This window comes from Pelmatolapia mariae, linkage group LG15, assembly GCF_036321145.2.
Source record: "Pelmatolapia mariae isolate MD_Pm_ZW linkage group LG15, Pm_UMD_F_2, whole genome shotgun sequence".
In the NCBI taxonomy this organism is placed as follows: domain Eukaryota; kingdom Metazoa; phylum Chordata; class Actinopteri; order Cichliformes; family Cichlidae; genus Pelmatolapia; species Pelmatolapia mariae.
The window spans coordinates 19,595,364-19,611,336 of NC_086240.1; the positions used below are offsets into that span (position 1 = coordinate 19,595,364).

The window sequence follows — 15,973 nt, forward strand, 5'->3', positions numbered from 1 at the left end:
AAAATCTCTGGGAAGTGTTTCCAGCACCTCGTTGAATCCAAAGAAGTTACCTCTGAAGGAAAACCCAGGATTAGTAAGGTGTACCTAATACTGTCTAGCAAGTGCAAATAAGACTTGTACAAAAAAGATTCAATAACAAAAGGCAGACAAAAACATAAGCATCTCTTTATTTTTATGCCATTCCAGCAACTGTGAAAGCCAAATATAATCCATCACTCAGATCACCCAAAATAAAATGTGCTTCTTTTTTTTTTTTGATTTCATGATTTTTTTTTTTTTTCATCAAGAAAACAGACATTCATTTGCTTTATATTGTTGGAGTTTATTTTGGCAAAGCAGTGACTTTCCCCATTTAGTGTCAGTCACCAGAGGAGCCTGCACAAATTGTTAATGGAAACCAGCGGCAGAAAGCAACACATCAAGTGGAAAGCACAGCCCTGTATGTGCGTGCGCATGTGTCGGTGTCATTAGTGCTCTGCTCCCTTCGGAGTATGTTCGGTACGAGCCGATACTTATTTTACGTGTAGAATGATCTAAGAGTGCTGCACATCAAACAGGATGTGTGTGTGTGTGTGTGTGGTGGGGGTTTACATCAGCCTTTGTGTGTTAATTTATGTGTGTGTTTGTGTTCTTAACACTGATGCCACGGGAAGAAAGCTCATACTTTAGCAGAGAAGTCTACAGTTTTTATGATCCACACACACACAGACTGTAGCTAGGTGATTTATCTAAAAGGCTCAGGCGTTCTTCGTCTTGGTTGTCCGGGGTTCCTCCTGCATTCAGCTTTGATGCTGCTGAAATGTAATGCTGTGAAAAATGTTTGACTGCAAATCAAATGGTGAAACCACAAAAAGAAAAACTAAAAATCCAGCGGTTAAAACGAACACAAACCAAAAAGGATGCAGGCCTGGAAAACAAAAACACAAATAATAAATCTCTCTCCGATATTTCTGTGCAGAGCGTCAAGCAGTCTTTCCTCGCAGCCCCTCGGGGCCGTCATCAAATGTGAAACTCTAGTCCATTGTTAGAATTAAACAAACAAACAAAAAAAAAGAGCACATTTGTTATGCTTTGAACAAAATGTCAAGGGCTGTCCGACCCATTCCAAGTTTTCTCCAGGTTCAAACTTAAAAGGTGGATTATGGACTGCGTTCCTCTTCAAAGTTCATCCCTGTGAGAAACACATTTTAAATATTAGAACACACAAAAATTGAGGCAAGGTGCAAGAAAAACAAGCAGAAATCCTGCTGTCATGCAAACACAGTTAAAAGAGAAGATCACATGCAACATGTTAAGATAAAATGTCATTAGAAAAGTTGTTTTCATCTCTCGAAGATTATCAGATAAAATAGTTGAGTTGAAGTTGGGTAATAAGCTTCCAAATTGGCAAAGCAGTCATGCTCCTGAAAACCAATCATGTGCCTTCAACCTGCTGTGATTTCAGCTCATTCCCTCATGTTTGAAACAGAGCAGAGTGCATTAATCAGGCGGCTTTTATTAAGACCAATTTAGAGCTACGGGGGTTAAAAGAAGATGAAGGAAACGTGCAGCTAGTTGGTATGGTATGGAAGAAGCAAAAAAATGTCAACAAGCAGCAAAATGCAGCCCCTTGTGATCCATTGCCTTGCTCCAAGCCACACCATTTCACCTTTGCCACTGTGAGAAGGAGAGAGGGGGAAGGAGAGGGACAAGGAAGTCACTTCCACCTGGACCACTGCTTGTCTTTGTCTGTTAAAGGCACATAAATCACCCCCATCAAGGGCTTCATTTTGGTGCTGCCATCCTCCATCTTGTCATATTGCTCCAGCATCTGATTTCCCCCTGCCGGACCTACGGGCAGGATCAGCCGCCCGCCGGGCTTCAACTGGTCCAGAAGCTGAGGGAGGCAGAAGGGAGAGGTAGCGGTGGACAGCAAGTCAGCTTTAAAAATACATTCCAGGGATTCTATTCAAATCCAGTAAATTAAATATGAAGCAGGTTTACAGTTTAGGTATCCAGCCTTTGTTGTAAAGGGTAACAATGTGATCAGCAGAATTCAGAAACACTCACAGCTTGGGGAACGTTGGGTGCAGCTGCGCCAACGTGGATGGCATCATACGGCGCCTCCTCAGTGTAGCCCAATCGCCCGTCTCCCACTGAAACAGCAGCAGAACGTCACTCACAAGCTGTCGCACTGAAAACACTGATGGATGTCCCCACGAGGCGGGACGACACACATTACTTGCCCAATGCTGCATCTGACATTTATAACAATTTATCTGATCTGAGAAGCCAGAAATAGCCGAATAATGCTGATAAAACTGCATCTCAATATTAGTATATTTCAGTATTTTAGGGCTGGGAGTTACTTTCATATCACAGATTGCTTTTGTTTATTTACATTTATAGACTCAAAGGGTGTCTCTAATTTTACTTTGCCATTAAATATCATTAGTTGTGTTTTACCTTATCAATCAGCAGACAAATCTTTTTTGGTCTGCCTCCTTTTATCTCCCAGTTGCTAGTATTTTTTTTTACCCATATCTGCCGTTATTAACAGACTAAATACGGAAAGATTTCAGAATAAGGTCTGAAATCCAGGCTGCCCATCTATCAGACTCCATTAGTCGCTGCTGGCAACTGGCAACAGTTGTGCAACATAAAACAATGAAATCAGACTCATGACAGAGCAGCTTCTGCAAACCTGAATCATGTGCATGCCATTTCTTCAGACCAAGTAAAAACAAAACAGCTGCGCTGATGGTGAAAACCTGCAGAGGCCTAACCACAGAAAACCGATTAGGAATCCAAAGGAGAACTGATAAAGAATGCAACCAAAAAACATAACAAATCAACAAAGGCACTGCTATTGATAAAACCGACAACCACCTGTAATCACATACAGTAAAAAGTGATTTACAAAATGAAAGACAAAACAGAGAAATGAATAAATAAGCATCACTGCTCTTATTAATCCCCTCACTGAACTGCTCTTGAACCCCCCTTCAGAGGAGGTAAAAGTCCTCACTGCTCAATTATTTAGAGCTGCACGCTGTTTACTGACTGCTGCGTTTTTCTCCACCGGGGAACATTAAACTGTCTGCTGTTCAGTCGGATCAAGGAAGCAGCAGCCCTTCCTCAAAACCCACAAACATCTGCTGAAAAAACAAAGATATAAAGCTTTCATCCGCGATGTCTTACCTAATAGCTTGACTCGGCCCGATGTTATCAAACTGGGGTCATCTTTCTTCACGTTGTTTATAGAATCATCTACCAGCTCTTTGATGTGATCGATTCCTATAACTTTCCCTTTAGGACCTACCTGTAAAGCGCAGAGGGATGAAGAGAGGGTGGGCGCGCTCAGTTCAATCACGACGTTCACAATGTTCAACGCAGTCAATCTGATTGATTTTCATCGATTGGTTGACATATTAGTGGATCAATCAGCTTAATTAATCAAGAATGCCACCAAAGAGAAGTCGTTTGTGTTTACCCGTCGCGTGTGTGGCTCACCATTCGTGCGAAGCAAACCGACAGGATCCCACTGCCGGAGCCGACGTCCAGGGCCTTCGCTCCCTCATACAACTGGTCATGTAGAAGCTCCAGGGCATAGGCATGCTGGGGAGGCAAAACGAGACAATAGCATTTCAACCCATCAGTCACACAGCACAGGCTAACACACGGTAATCCCAGCGCAGGCCATCTGTGAGGCTTGTTTCAGTTTTTCATGCTTAAAGTGGACCTATCCTGCTCATCTCCAGCTCCATATTTATTATTCTTGTAGCTTTGTACGATTCCTTCTGTCTGAAACAAGCCGTTTTAGCTCCTCTCCCTTTAAGCCAACTTCCCAAGTCGAGATGAGCCGAGCAGAGTAGGTACTAATAGAAAAGGGCTATAAGAGGCTGCTGCCATGATTTACTGCCACAGACGCCATAAAGTTTCACGCGACCTTCCTGGGAACTACAGGTGTAAATGATAAGTTCTGCAAAAATAAAATAACAATAAAAATAAATGAACAAAAAACAAAATAAATCATAATAAAAAGAAGAAGAAAAATAAAATAAAACAAGAGAGAGAAGAGAATATATTTCTCGATAACCTCAAGTAAAGCTAACATCTGGGAAACATCGTTCTCTGTGACATCATCCAGAACAAAAAGAATGAAAAAACAACAACAACAAAAAAAAACCCTGGGCATGTTTAATGGGCATCTCCCGTGCCATCAACAGCAGCAAATAAGGAAAAACATAACGGATCCACTTTAAGCTTCTATTACTCGACTGAAACATGCCAACAATGAGCACAAATGCACAAAACTGTGAGGATTTGGTTAACTGCTGCTGTTATCTACTAAAAATAGATGATTAGGAATGACTGAATGGGACCAAGCTTCACAATAAAAAAAACAAAAAAAAAAAAAAAACATTCAAAGCTGTGATTCACAGGGAGCAGAAATGTCTGAAAGTCTTTAAAGTCCTACCATGTGTGGGGCGCTGATGGTCGCTTGATAGCCTTTTGGTTAAAAGACAGGAAGTAGGTTTGGTTAGTTTGAATCTCAGATCTCCGTGCAGCGATGCGCGAGCGAGTACACAAGCAGACGTACCTATTGACTGCGGCGAGTCCATGTAAGGGTGAAGCCTAGAGAAATGTGCTCGGTCTGTGGCCAGCATGACTTCGTAGACCTTGTCAGATTTAATAATGCCATTTTCTGAGGATGCAAAAAGAACAAGATATATATATATATATATATATATATATATATATATATATATATATATATATATATATATATATATTACATAATCCCGCAGCAGAATCAGACAGACAAAAAGAATGAAGGAGGACACAATATTGAGATATGAGACAGCAAATTCACAACAATCAACTACTATTACTAGTACATAGCCTCATTTTTCCAAATCATGAACAGGACTGCTCTAACAAACTACTGGATTTTCATATTTTTGCATCACTGCAGTAAAGTATAGTAATTTATCAGGTATTTAAAAAAACAATCCTGTCTGATTCAAGCAATTTTCCAGTCCCTCATTTCAAACCTAAATTACACATCCTCAAGCTTCTTCCTGGCTCAGAACAAACTTTCAAGGGGGTGACTACACATCTAAGTACAAGCAGTCCACACAAAGTTAAAGCAAAACATCTGTGTTGCCTTACTTCAGGCAAATACGAGTATTTTCTGTTATTTCTGACCATTAAGATACATAAACACGTGCTTCATGCTTAAGTGAATTAAGCAAATATTCTTATCAGTCTGGTGATTTTAATTTGAGGGAAGGCCAAAACCCTTGTTTATATGGAAGACAAACGAACTTTATCAACCCATTAGGCGTGTATGATCGTGTATGTGACGAATAAAGCTTGTTTGTTTGTTGTTGTTTGTTAAATTAGATGAAATGTACAAGTTAGAGTCTGTGAGCAGTGGAAACCACTGAAACACGCTTTTCAAAAAATATACCAAAGATGATCAGGAGAAAAAAGTAAAGAAATAAATCAGGATGTGCCACGTGTGAGATTACTGGCAAAATTACAATTATTTTGGTCAACACCAAGATCACTCACACATGCCATATGGCTGGGTGTTTGAAGCCATCGTGGGAGAATTTTTATAATTTGGTGTTTTAAGGCAGAAATTAATGTTTACATGATGTAATGTGCAATGTGAAGGTTCAGCTCACTGCGTCTGTTTCGCTATAAACAGACGTCACAGCAGGGAAAACTGTGGTTGTCACACTGTGGGACACAAAGCCTCTGCATTGGGGTTTGTACAACCAGGTGACAATTACAAGGCAAAAGTAAGATGATGTTTTCTTATGCTTTCAGCTGCTCCTTTTAGGTGTTGCCTGAGCAAATCAGGTCCCTCCATCTCACCCAATCACTTGCATCTGGTTATGAAAATTTTTTCAGTAAAATTCAACTAATTTAACCTCCTAAGACCTGAACTCTTTCATGGCATGCATTTTTAATTTCTCTTTGATATTTGGGCACGTTTTTTTTTTTAACCTGATTTTTGTTTCTGAGAGAAATGAGATCCACATAGGAGGACATTCATTTTAAATTTCAGTAGAACAGTGGCAGTATAATGTCCTCGTAACTAGATATCAGGCCCTTGTGGAGCAAAATGTATTATTTTGGTCTAGACATCCCAAAATGTGATGTCCACATATGTGGACGCCAGGTCCTAGGAGGTTAAGTGAAATTTAAGTAAAATTCAACTTGGATCTTGTTTTTAAGAAAGAAGTGGGGTAAAGTATACACCATGTTACATGAGAGCCAACCAGGACCAGAAAGACAGGTCATATTTCTCCCATATCAGCTTGTCTTCATTGGCCCCTTCATTGGTTTCTGAAAGTAGAATGGGACGCAGAGCCTTCCAATATGAGCTCCCAATTTGGCTTCAAGAGACAGACACAGACACCCTTCTTTACTTTTAAGATTAGACTTAAAGCTTCCCTTTTTGATAAAACAGAGTTGGGGCTGGATCAGAGGAGCCTGAACCAATCATGCTGCAATAAGCTTGAGCTGAAAGGAGAGTTCCCATGATGCACTGAGCATTTCTTCTCAGGGAAGATGAGAATGTGCATGATGACGATGAAGTTGCAAACCAAAGAAAAAAAGCAAAGAAAATCAAAGTAAGCATTTTTTTTGACTACTTTCAAAGAAGAAAATGCAAGAAATTAAGAAATTGCAGCCTAAACACAGACTGTGACCCATGTGTGCTGACCAGTATGTGTGCAGCAGAGAGCTACTTACAGACAGGTCACCAAAGAAACAAACAAAAAACTTTGTGAAGAAGCGTCTTCACAATAATCCCTCCTAATGGGATCCTTTAGCAGTGAGTGCCAGAGGCAGGAAAAAGCCAACGACAGCCGGCTCTGCTGTCATCACCAACTCCCCTCACCCTCTGATCCATGAGCCACTTCAGGATACATTACACAGAAACCACACAAGCTGCCAGACGAACATCTACAACTAATATCTAATGGCTCATTTCAAGCCACGATCCTCCCATCCTTAATTATTCACAAAGCAAACACTCCAACTTCACACCGTTTCTAAAATTGAAACCCACTAGGTGAACAACTTAGAGGCATGCTTCACATTTCCTAGAGCACAGGACTAGATGCTAAACTTTAAAAATGAATGACTCATTCAGCATTAAACAAATAACCTTCTGACAGGTCCTGAGCGCTGACCATGAGGACAGAGACAATGAAGAACTCAGGAATTAGCATGCATCCTGCGTGTGACCTGCTTAAATGCAGCTTACGCAAACTCAGGTTAACTTCAAGCCATTCATGTGTCTAAATGGGTCAGTGTCCAGTTAAGTGGAGCGAGTAATGACCACACAGGTAAAACTTTACACTGAGCTGACTTCAGTTTGCACCAGACTAATACAAAATTTATTAATATCACCAGGTGCAAGTGCAAGATTTTGTTAATAATGAAACTTATCATCATGTACAATAATGAGTCCTGCAGCAGTTATAGAAACATAAAATTAGCTGATGACTCAGTTATCATCAGGCTTCTTGAAGGTAAGGAGCTGGATCATTTCAAAAGTGAAAAGACATGATTTCTTTATGAAAAGGTCAACAGTCACACCACCAACACTTATCAAGGTGTCGAGCTACAAATATTTGGGTGTTTTTCTTGACAACAAGCTTGGTTTTGCAGAAGTTACAGCTTGAAAAGGTCCAGCTAGAGCTTGGCATGTAAGCAAATTTTAATGTTAATGAGAATTTTGGCTTCCAAAGCTTATTAAAACAAGACAATTGCAATAAACGAATCACCGCGTCTTCTTCTGTTCCGCAGTAATTATGTCCTTTGTTGCCATCCATAAAAGCCCAAATCCACTCCGCAGCAGCCTGTGGCATTTTTAGTTTAATTCACATTAATTAATTCAACTGAAAACAAATAAATGAAAGTTCAAGAAAAGAAAATTACTTAAAAGGTTGTTGGGAGGTTTTTTTCCCAAGTATGAACCTTTAGTTGGGCGTAGTTTTAATCGTGAAAAGGTTTTCCTTTCATGAATTTGTCAGTTTTCATTTGAGTTTTTTTTTTTTTATTATTGTTTGTTTGTTTGTGTTTTTATATATAAGACAATGGTTTCATTGTTGCAGCAAAGATAATGGAGTAATGGAAAGCTGTGTGGGCTCATTTATGAACAGAAATATGTCAGGGGTGTTCCTACAGATTCAAAAATGTTGGCACCGGCTTCGGTCTCTTTAACTAGGATTTGATTTGCTCATGCCTAAATTTCTTTAGTTTATAAAACTGACACAAGAGGAGCTGGAAGTGTTCAAAACTTCAAATTGTCCTTTTCTGTCTGGCTTTTTCACTGAGAATGCTTTATAGACATTAATGTTATTTACTTCATTCATTTTAACAAATATTTTCCATCCAGCCATCCTCTTTGGCTTATCCTTATCAGGGTCACGGATTGGGGGGGGGGTGCAATTCTGCTTTAAAGATTTTTTTTTTTAGCACTGCATGAGTTTATTTGTATTCACTGATTAGAGTCTGTTCCTTCTTGTAGATTTATTTCTATTTTATGATCTAACCAGGGTTTTTTTTTTTAATTATTTACTTCATTATTTAATCTATTTTGCAATTGTTTTTTTATGTTATCTGCTTTAATGTTATTGTACCTATTATATTACTTATTGTATTTATTTTGTTGATGTTTCATGGGTTTTTCTCTTTTTCTGTCTCATCTACACTCTAAACCAGGGGTGGGCAATCTCAGTCCACGAGGGCCGGTGTCCCTGCAGGTTTTAGATCTCACCTTGGGTCAACACACCTGAATCACATGATTAGTTCGTTACCAGGCCTCTGGAGAACTTCAGGACATGTTGAGGAGCTAATTTAACCATTTAAATCAGCTGTGTTGGTTCGAGGACACCGGCCCTCATGGACTGAGATTGCCCACCCCCGCTCTAAACTGACCATATCTCAGCTGCTACTTTAGCACTTCTGCCCGTTTTGCACACTTGGTATGATTGCTTCCCCCTTTCCTGTTATCAGTTTTGTTGTAGTCATGTTTACCGTTTTCCCCCCTGCATATTACAAATAAAAACCCAAAGAAGTTTTGGCCATCCATCAAAGGAAAATTACCAGGGTCGAGATTAAAAAAAATATTTTTCAACGATACTGCTACTAATAACCAAATAAACGAAACATGCACAAACTTGTATTAAACAACCCCAGAACGATTGTTTGGAGTCAGAAAACCCCTGGTTTACTGTTCCTTTGTGAAGCACATTTCCCCTACAAGGCCCAAACCACAGAGCTTTCGGCCAAAAGCTTAAAGCTTGCAATGATATGCTGAGCTGCAAAGCTTATAAATAGCCCTGGGAGATAACCTTATATCAGAAGTGGGCTCTCTGGTCTACAGAAATGCATGTGGGAAACATGCCTGCGCAGAGCAGTCAGTGACTAAGTTTCGCGCTACCTCATGACAGCATGCTTGAACCATGTGGGATTGATGGGATCGATCGTAGTAGCACTGAGTCACTGCTCCCACAGCAAGCTGCCATTTTCACTTACCCACCGATACGAACTAAGCTTTTGCATGCACAGCTGTCACTGCCATTCAGCGTGAAAGTGGACGACACACGGGCAGCCGTTAGTGGATGTGGGCAGGGCCGCTGCCGTTTGGCTTACAGCGTCCCAAATGACGCACATAGAGCTAGCAGGCTAAGCTACCTTCAACGAAAAGCTCTAGCTGCACATAAATCCCCTGACTGCACACAAAGGAGAGGTCATCTGAGTGTTAAGAGTTAGCTTGGTTATTTGCAAACGCAGCGAGGGATGCATCTTTGCCTTGCGTGAATTGGGAAAGGGGTGGAGAGAGTTGCTGCTAGGTCAACAACAACATACCACATAGCTTAGCAACCAGCCAGCTTCTGTGCTAACCTTAAACGTCCAAACTAAAGCATTTACAGGCGACGCATCTGCAAAAGCGTCGCTGCCACCGCCGCCGCTTTTTTTTAGGAAAACATGCAGACTCACTGCGGAGGTTGTTGACGAGCTCTGCGTGGCTGGCTCCTCCTGATTTCCAGGCCATTATTAAGCAGACTTTGCGGAGTAAGTAGACAGCAGCTGTCAGTGCCGCGCCTGCGCCGACCGTTTTGCCGATGAAGCTGACAACCTCCAGAGCGGACGGCGGAGCGGCGGATACGTCACCGGGCATCCGATTGATTTTTTTTTTTTTTGTTTACGGCGAGCCCCCCTTTCAGACACACCCCACCACACACACAGCACTCCCCTTTAATTCATAAAAGTTGATCTGTTTTATAAGATATGTGTCCAAGCACGGTGTTTGATGCAAGGGCAAAGCCACATTCCGCACTGTGCTTAACCAAGATTTGCCGCAGTTAGCACAGGTAGCGGCCGCTAGGTGGCGGGAAATAGCAACGAATGTGCGAAACGCTGAATTTGGTCTCACTGGGTTACCGTAGTTACATACGACTTAGTAGGTGCCAGAGATGATCTAAGACAACTCTTCCCCTTCGAAAACCTTTGTACACAAATGGGCTGATTGGCTAGTTAGATAAAATAAGAATGTACCCCTTCTTCCGGACAATAATGCAGAGATACTTTTCTATTTTTTGCAAATACGCATCGATAATATTTTCAAAAAAAAATAAAATATTTTTAATGCTGTTTGGAATTTCTTAGGGAAACTATCATGCCTGGAATCAAAATGGCAGCTACGCGCAATGTAGCTCACAGACCTTTGAAATCCCTAAAACTTACAGAAGAGCATTTTATTGTAATAGACATATTTATCATTTTAATCCTCTCTATCGAAAATATGATGAAGTCTGCCAGAAGAAAAATGCTTACCCAACGAAATTTACATTTTTATTTAGAGCTTCTTAGAGCCCCATTCATTCTGAAACGTCTCGCCAGCGCCCCCTATGAGACCGGATATACAAAGAGTAGCAGTTCTCCGGTCAATTAGAAGTTCTTTGACAGCAGGCGCGTACCTTCCTCTGGTTTTACCCATGATTGCTAAGCTAACATCAGTAGTTGTTCGTTAATTTTACGCAGGAATCTGGTTCCATGGAGAGTGTAAACGCTAAATACGTATCCCAGAAAATCAGCAAAACGAGATGGCGGCCAGTGTCACATTCGGATCTGCAACTGCCAGAAATCTTTGCGACGGGCTCATGGGACAACGAGGTTGGCATGTTGACACTTTTTAAAAAATGGACCTCCCGCCAAACTTCTTTGAAAAATAACGGAATTTTAAATGTTTTGCTCTTTGGCTGACTTGTAAACGCTGTAACGATCAGAGTACAATTTAAGACATGTAATAAACAACAATGTGACATATCGGCCATCTTTCTCCACATAAATATAATAGATTAACATTTTTTTTCCAACAGTAAGGCAGCTATTTTTCCAAATTCACGGAGACAGTAGGGTACTTACTGATACGTGCCAGTTATTTGATAGGTATCATATCTATAATGACTAATACGTGTTCAAATTTAACTTAGCCAGCCCGAATGTGTGTGTCTCACAGGACAACAGGATTTCTATTTGGTCCATTGGGAGTAATTTAAGCACTGGTATGGAAGATGGGTTTGAAGGAGACCCGCAGCTTATATGTGAACACAAGCATGATGGAGATGTTCTTGACCTCCAGGTAAGCCACTCACTGCGATGTGTAGCTCATTAGCCAAGTCTAAACACTGCTGTGGTGTTGTGAATCGTTTTATTTTTGATTTTGCACTCAAATCACTGTTTTAGGCTTTCATTGTGACATCTTAGTCTTACTTAAACCAAGCTCATGTATATAAAAATACCTTTTTATTTTTGCAGAACATTTAGTCTTATCCTTCCCATCTGTGGGACTAACAACTTCAACAATAAGGCCTGATCCGTTTTCCTTCATGTATTTGCAGTTTTTGGACCAGGACAGAATAGTCACAGCGTCATCAACAGGAGCCGTCACCATCTTTCGACACCACCAGAACAGCCAGGTGCTGTATGTCATGTTTTATGGATGCCTCATGTTGAGCTTGATATGACCTTTGTTCTCCAAATTGAAGAAAGCCAATCCACCCATCATCTTCAAATGATCAAATATTGGATAGTGGAGGAAACATGCTAAGCATGTTATTTCAAATGTGTTCTTCTCTACCAGTGCTTTTGAGTTCCTCTTAGGGGATCCTGAGGTACTCCTGGTGCAGATGGGATACACTTAATGGTCTATTTGTTAATACACACCTTGCTAATTCCAAGCTGGGCATCCATGATCTGAATCTCTTGTATCGTTGGGTTGAGATCTGGTGACTTTGGTTACCATTACTCAGCCAGCAGCTTGACCTGTTGATACAAGGAAGGATGGCTCTGTCTGCTTTTACATTCTTTACACCAAATTCTGACCTTAACTTGTGCATGCTGCAGCCAAAATCGAGACTCATCAGAATAGGTGATGTTTTTACCAGTCCTCTGTTGCCCAGTTTTGTTGAGCCCATGTGTTCTGTAGCCTCAGTTTCCTGTCCTCAGCTGACAGTAATTCACTGGATATTTTATCTTTTTAAGACCATACTCTGTAAACCCCAGAGATGGTTGTGCAGGAAAATGCCAGTAGACCAGCAGTTTCTGAAATATTCAAACTAGCCTGTCTGACACCGTGACAACCACGCCATGTTAAAGTAACTTAAATCACCTTTCTTCCCCATTCTGATAATCAGTTTGAACTTCAGGAGGTCGTCGTAACCATGATTACATACATGCACTGAGTTGCAGCCATGTGACTGGCAGGTTAAATCTTTTTGTTGTAGTGAGCAGTTGAACAGGTGTACCTAACAAAGTGGCCCGCGGGTTTTGGGTCTATCCCAGGGTCCCCTCCTGGTCGTGCGTGCCGCGAAAACCTCCAAAATGATCCTGATCAGATCGACACAAAGCAGCGGTGATTCTACTCTGAGCTTTTATTTTTAAATGAAATATATTTAAACTAAAATATCAGGAAATTAACACTGTTGTATAATTGGTATTTAATGATCTTTAAAGTCAGTCTTGTGCAAAACAGGAATATGTTGTAACAAACCAGAATAGACCAGTAAACTGAACTGGACCTCACTCTTAACCCTTGACTAGAGATAACAAAGTGTAGACTTGCAGAGTTTATCTTCAGTGGAAGGGAATTTGTCTTGCTCAGCAGTAAAAAGTAGTTTAACTGAACCTTTCTTCAGCGTCTTCACAATAAAAGTATGCAACCAGACATTTGTGTATAAAATACTTAGCACAAAGATTCAAGCAAGAAACTACAGCGGTACAGCTATAACTCCTTACATATGGTGACAACCTCCCCCATGTCATCAAACTAAATTATAATAAGTTTTAGTGAACCCTTATTCAGGAGGGGAATGAGACAGACTGCTCAGTGGGATGCTGGATTCACTGGATTCACTTCTTGTTTCAATTCTCTTGCCTACAGACCATTTCGGTGTCTCAGCTCTGGGCGAGAGCACATCGTTATCCCTGTGACAACGCTCCCTGCACCGGTGTCGTGTGCAGCAGCCCGGAGATTGTTACAGTGGGTGAAGATGGCAGGATCATCGTCTTCAGAGCTGACCAGGAGGGAGTGGTTCGAGTCATCGGTGAGCTCAAGAAGCAGAGTTAGTTTTAAGTTGTGTGAAACAAGTTGAAACTAAGATCTTTATTGGACTGTTTAACCTTTGATAGAGAATGCCGACAGCAGCACAATCCATGCGGTGACTTATCTGAGGACCACAGAGATTTTGACGGTGAACTCAATCGGTCAGCTCAAACTGTGGGACTTCAGACAGCAAAGCAACTCACCATCACAGATTCTGTCCCTGTAAGAGCTCTAAAAAATGCATTCTTAAAAGTTTTTGTTTTCTCCTTCCTGTTTATTTCAATTATAAGCAAGTCTGATGAGTTGGTTTCTGTTCCAGGTCAGGGGATCGAGTTCCTTTACACTGCGTGGACAGACATCCGAACCAGCAGCACATCGTGGCCACAGGAGGCCAGGATGGCATGCTCTGTGTGTGGGATGTGAGACAAGGCAACACACCCTTCTCACTGATGGAGGCACATACAGCTGAAAGTAAAGTCGGCTTATTGTGGGAAGATGTATTAAAACTGAAATTCAAAGATGTTGTGCGTGTAAATAATGGTTTCATACGTATGTCTTTGGTTTTCCTGACAGTGTGGGAGGTCCACTTCCACCCAACCAACCCAGATCACCTGTTCACATGTTCAGAGGATGGCTCGCTGCTGCACTGGGAGACATCCTCCCATTCAGACATGCCTTCTTTCTTACAAGGCAAGTCAGGTTTATGGTATAAATATGATTGTTTTTACACTATTTTCCAACTAATTTAATTTCCTTCAGAATGACTTTTTGAATCACACAGACACATCCATACATGTGCTTTTTTCCTATACCTAAGCACCTTGTCTAATATTTGTGCACACACACACACCGATTGGTACATCGGGGGCAATTCACAGTTCGGTATCTTGCCCAAGGATACTTCAGCATGCAGACTGGATTAGCCAGGGACTGAACCACCAACCTTCCAGCTGGTAGACATCCCATTGTGCTTCGTCGTTTATGTACAGAGCAAATAAAAGAGGTCCAAGAATAGATCCTTGTGGAACACCTGTAAAAATGGCAAGAGTTACACCCAGTACTGTTCACTGTCTCACACTCAATCAGCCAGGAGTTAACAAGTTGGCCTGTAAATTTCCTTGGGAAACTGTTCCTTAATAAAATATAGTATAGTATTAATTCCTCTATGTTCATAATGTAATAAGTGTTTTTGTATTTTTAGGGGGCAGAAACAGCAGCATGGTCTCCCGTAGTGCAATGGCTCCAGCTGGAGGAAACCAGCCCCTGATCAGTGCCTGGCTAAGTGGAGACTCCAGCAAAGGCCGCCTGGAGACGACTCACATGCTGCCCAGCCAGACGCTGTCTGTCAACAGCCTGGACGTGCTCGGTCCGTGTCTCGTGTGCGGCACTGATGGAGAGGCGATTTTTGTCAACAGACAGGTCCCAGTTTAAAAGGGATGTTAGTGCCTCAGAGTGGATGTGGATGAAGATGTTTATTTGGTGTCAGCTTGAGGGTCATACAGGAGGTGTAAAATACTGGACTGTTGGCTTTATTTGTTTATTTGTCTTTTTCATCACGGGCAGAATAGTTCAACCCAACAATGGTTTTTGTACAGATGACGTTTAATACAGTTATAAAATAAAAATACTTAATAGAAATGTCTCAAGACTCATTTGAGCTGTTTTCTCTCTTTTCCATTTTTTTAATAAATACAGAAATTCAAAGTTAATCACTCATCTTTTCATTACCTTCTTAGAAGATCAACTTCAGCTCTAACTCAGCATCTAGATTACTGTTTTCCCAGGGCTATTTGAGCTATTTCCAGGCCTGCTTTAAAAGTTAAAGTTCCTACTCAAATATGTATTTAAAATTTATGAAAATATGGTTAAAAGTCCAAAATGTATTCCCTCCTTCACATCTTCCAAAGGCCTCCAGTGGGCTCGATTGTCTTTTGCTGGCTCACTATATTTAACACTCCTAAATTAAGGGCTACTAAAACTACTTTTACATGGCTCCAAAATTTCTTTGCAGAATGTTGTGTGTGTATTGTAATGGATTTTCAGGCCATCTTAAATCTTTCCCATGTCAAGTACCCCTGTGCTAAAATAAAAGGAAACCTCAAACGAATACCCAAGCCAATAAAAACGTACTAAACCTAAAAGAAACAAAAAAAAGCAAAATCGATAAATAATTACTTAGTTATAATAAATAAATAGATAATGCCATGATATTTGGAGTGATTATCTCAGAATTTCGAGTTAGGTATCTAAAAATTTTAACCTATTGATAAGTATCCAAATTTGGCGTCAGTAATCAATAAGTCAAGTTATTAAATCTAAATTTCAAGATAATAATGCGAAATTCTGACTTACAGG

The 15,973-nt window shown here is 40.8% G+C and overlaps 2 protein-coding genes across 4 annotated transcripts; one reads left to right on the top strand and one right to left on the bottom strand.

The window, feature by feature from the left end:
- Positions 1-147: 147 nt before the first annotated feature.
- Positions 148-10,142, bottom strand: pcmt (protein-L-isoaspartate (D-aspartate) O-methyltransferase). 3 transcript variants are annotated; one of them, XM_063495440.1, is made up of 8 exons: positions 10,012-10,142; positions 4,583-4,687; positions 4,460-4,491; positions 3,493-3,597; positions 3,181-3,301; positions 2,050-2,135; positions 1,751-1,876; positions 148-1,171 (listed from the first exon to the last, which is right to left on the bottom strand). In XM_063495440.1, exons 1-8 carry the CDS (start codon positions 10,064-10,066, stop codon positions 1,166-1,168), a joined length of 636 nt encoding a protein of 211 aa, XP_063351510.1. In that variant the 5' UTR covers positions 10,067-10,142; the 3' UTR covers positions 148-1,165. The 3 variants fall into 3 exon arrangements, with proteins under 3 accessions (XP_063351510.1, XP_063351509.1, XP_063351508.1); XM_063495439.1 differs by having other exon boundaries at positions 1,649-1,876; XM_063495438.1 differs by having other exon boundaries at positions 1,707-1,876; positions 10,012-10,141.
- Positions 10,143-10,980: 838 nt separating this feature from the next.
- Positions 10,981-15,225, top strand: nup43 (nucleoporin 43). The gene is made up of 8 exons (XM_063495485.1): positions 10,981-11,187; positions 11,534-11,656; positions 11,916-11,993; positions 13,457-13,619; positions 13,705-13,840; positions 13,938-14,089; positions 14,192-14,308; positions 14,820-15,225. The coding sequence occupies exons 1-8, from the start codon at positions 11,068-11,070 to the stop codon at positions 15,047-15,049; spliced, it is 1,119 nt and encodes a 372-aa protein (XP_063351555.1). The 5' UTR covers positions 10,981-11,067; the 3' UTR covers positions 15,050-15,225.
- Positions 15,226-15,973: the final 748 nt, after the last annotated feature.

Coding starts and splice junctions, on each gene's coding strand:
- pcmt (XM_063495438.1), bottom strand. CDS start 10,066: ATGGCCTGGAAATCAGGAGGAGCCAGCCACGCAGAGCTCGTCAACAAC. Junction 4,688..10,011: donor GCTCGTCAACAACCTCCGCA/GTGAGTCTGCAT, acceptor TTGCATCCTCAG/AAAATGGCATTATTAAATCT. Junction 1,877..2,049: donor CACCCAACGTTCCCCAAGCT/GTGAGTGTTTCT, acceptor TGCCTCCCTCAG/CTTCTGGACCAGTTGAAGCC.
- nup43 (XM_063495485.1), top strand. CDS start 11,068: ATGGAGAGTGTAAACGCTAAATACGTATCCCAGAAAATCAGCAAAACG. Junction 11,657..11,915: donor GAGATGTTCTTGACCTCCAG/GTAAGCCACTCA, acceptor ATGTATTTGCAG/TTTTTGGACCAGGACAGAAT. Junction 13,620..13,704: donor GGGAGTGGTTCGAGTCATCG/GTGAGCTCAAGA, acceptor AACCTTTGATAG/AGAATGCCGACAGCAGCACA.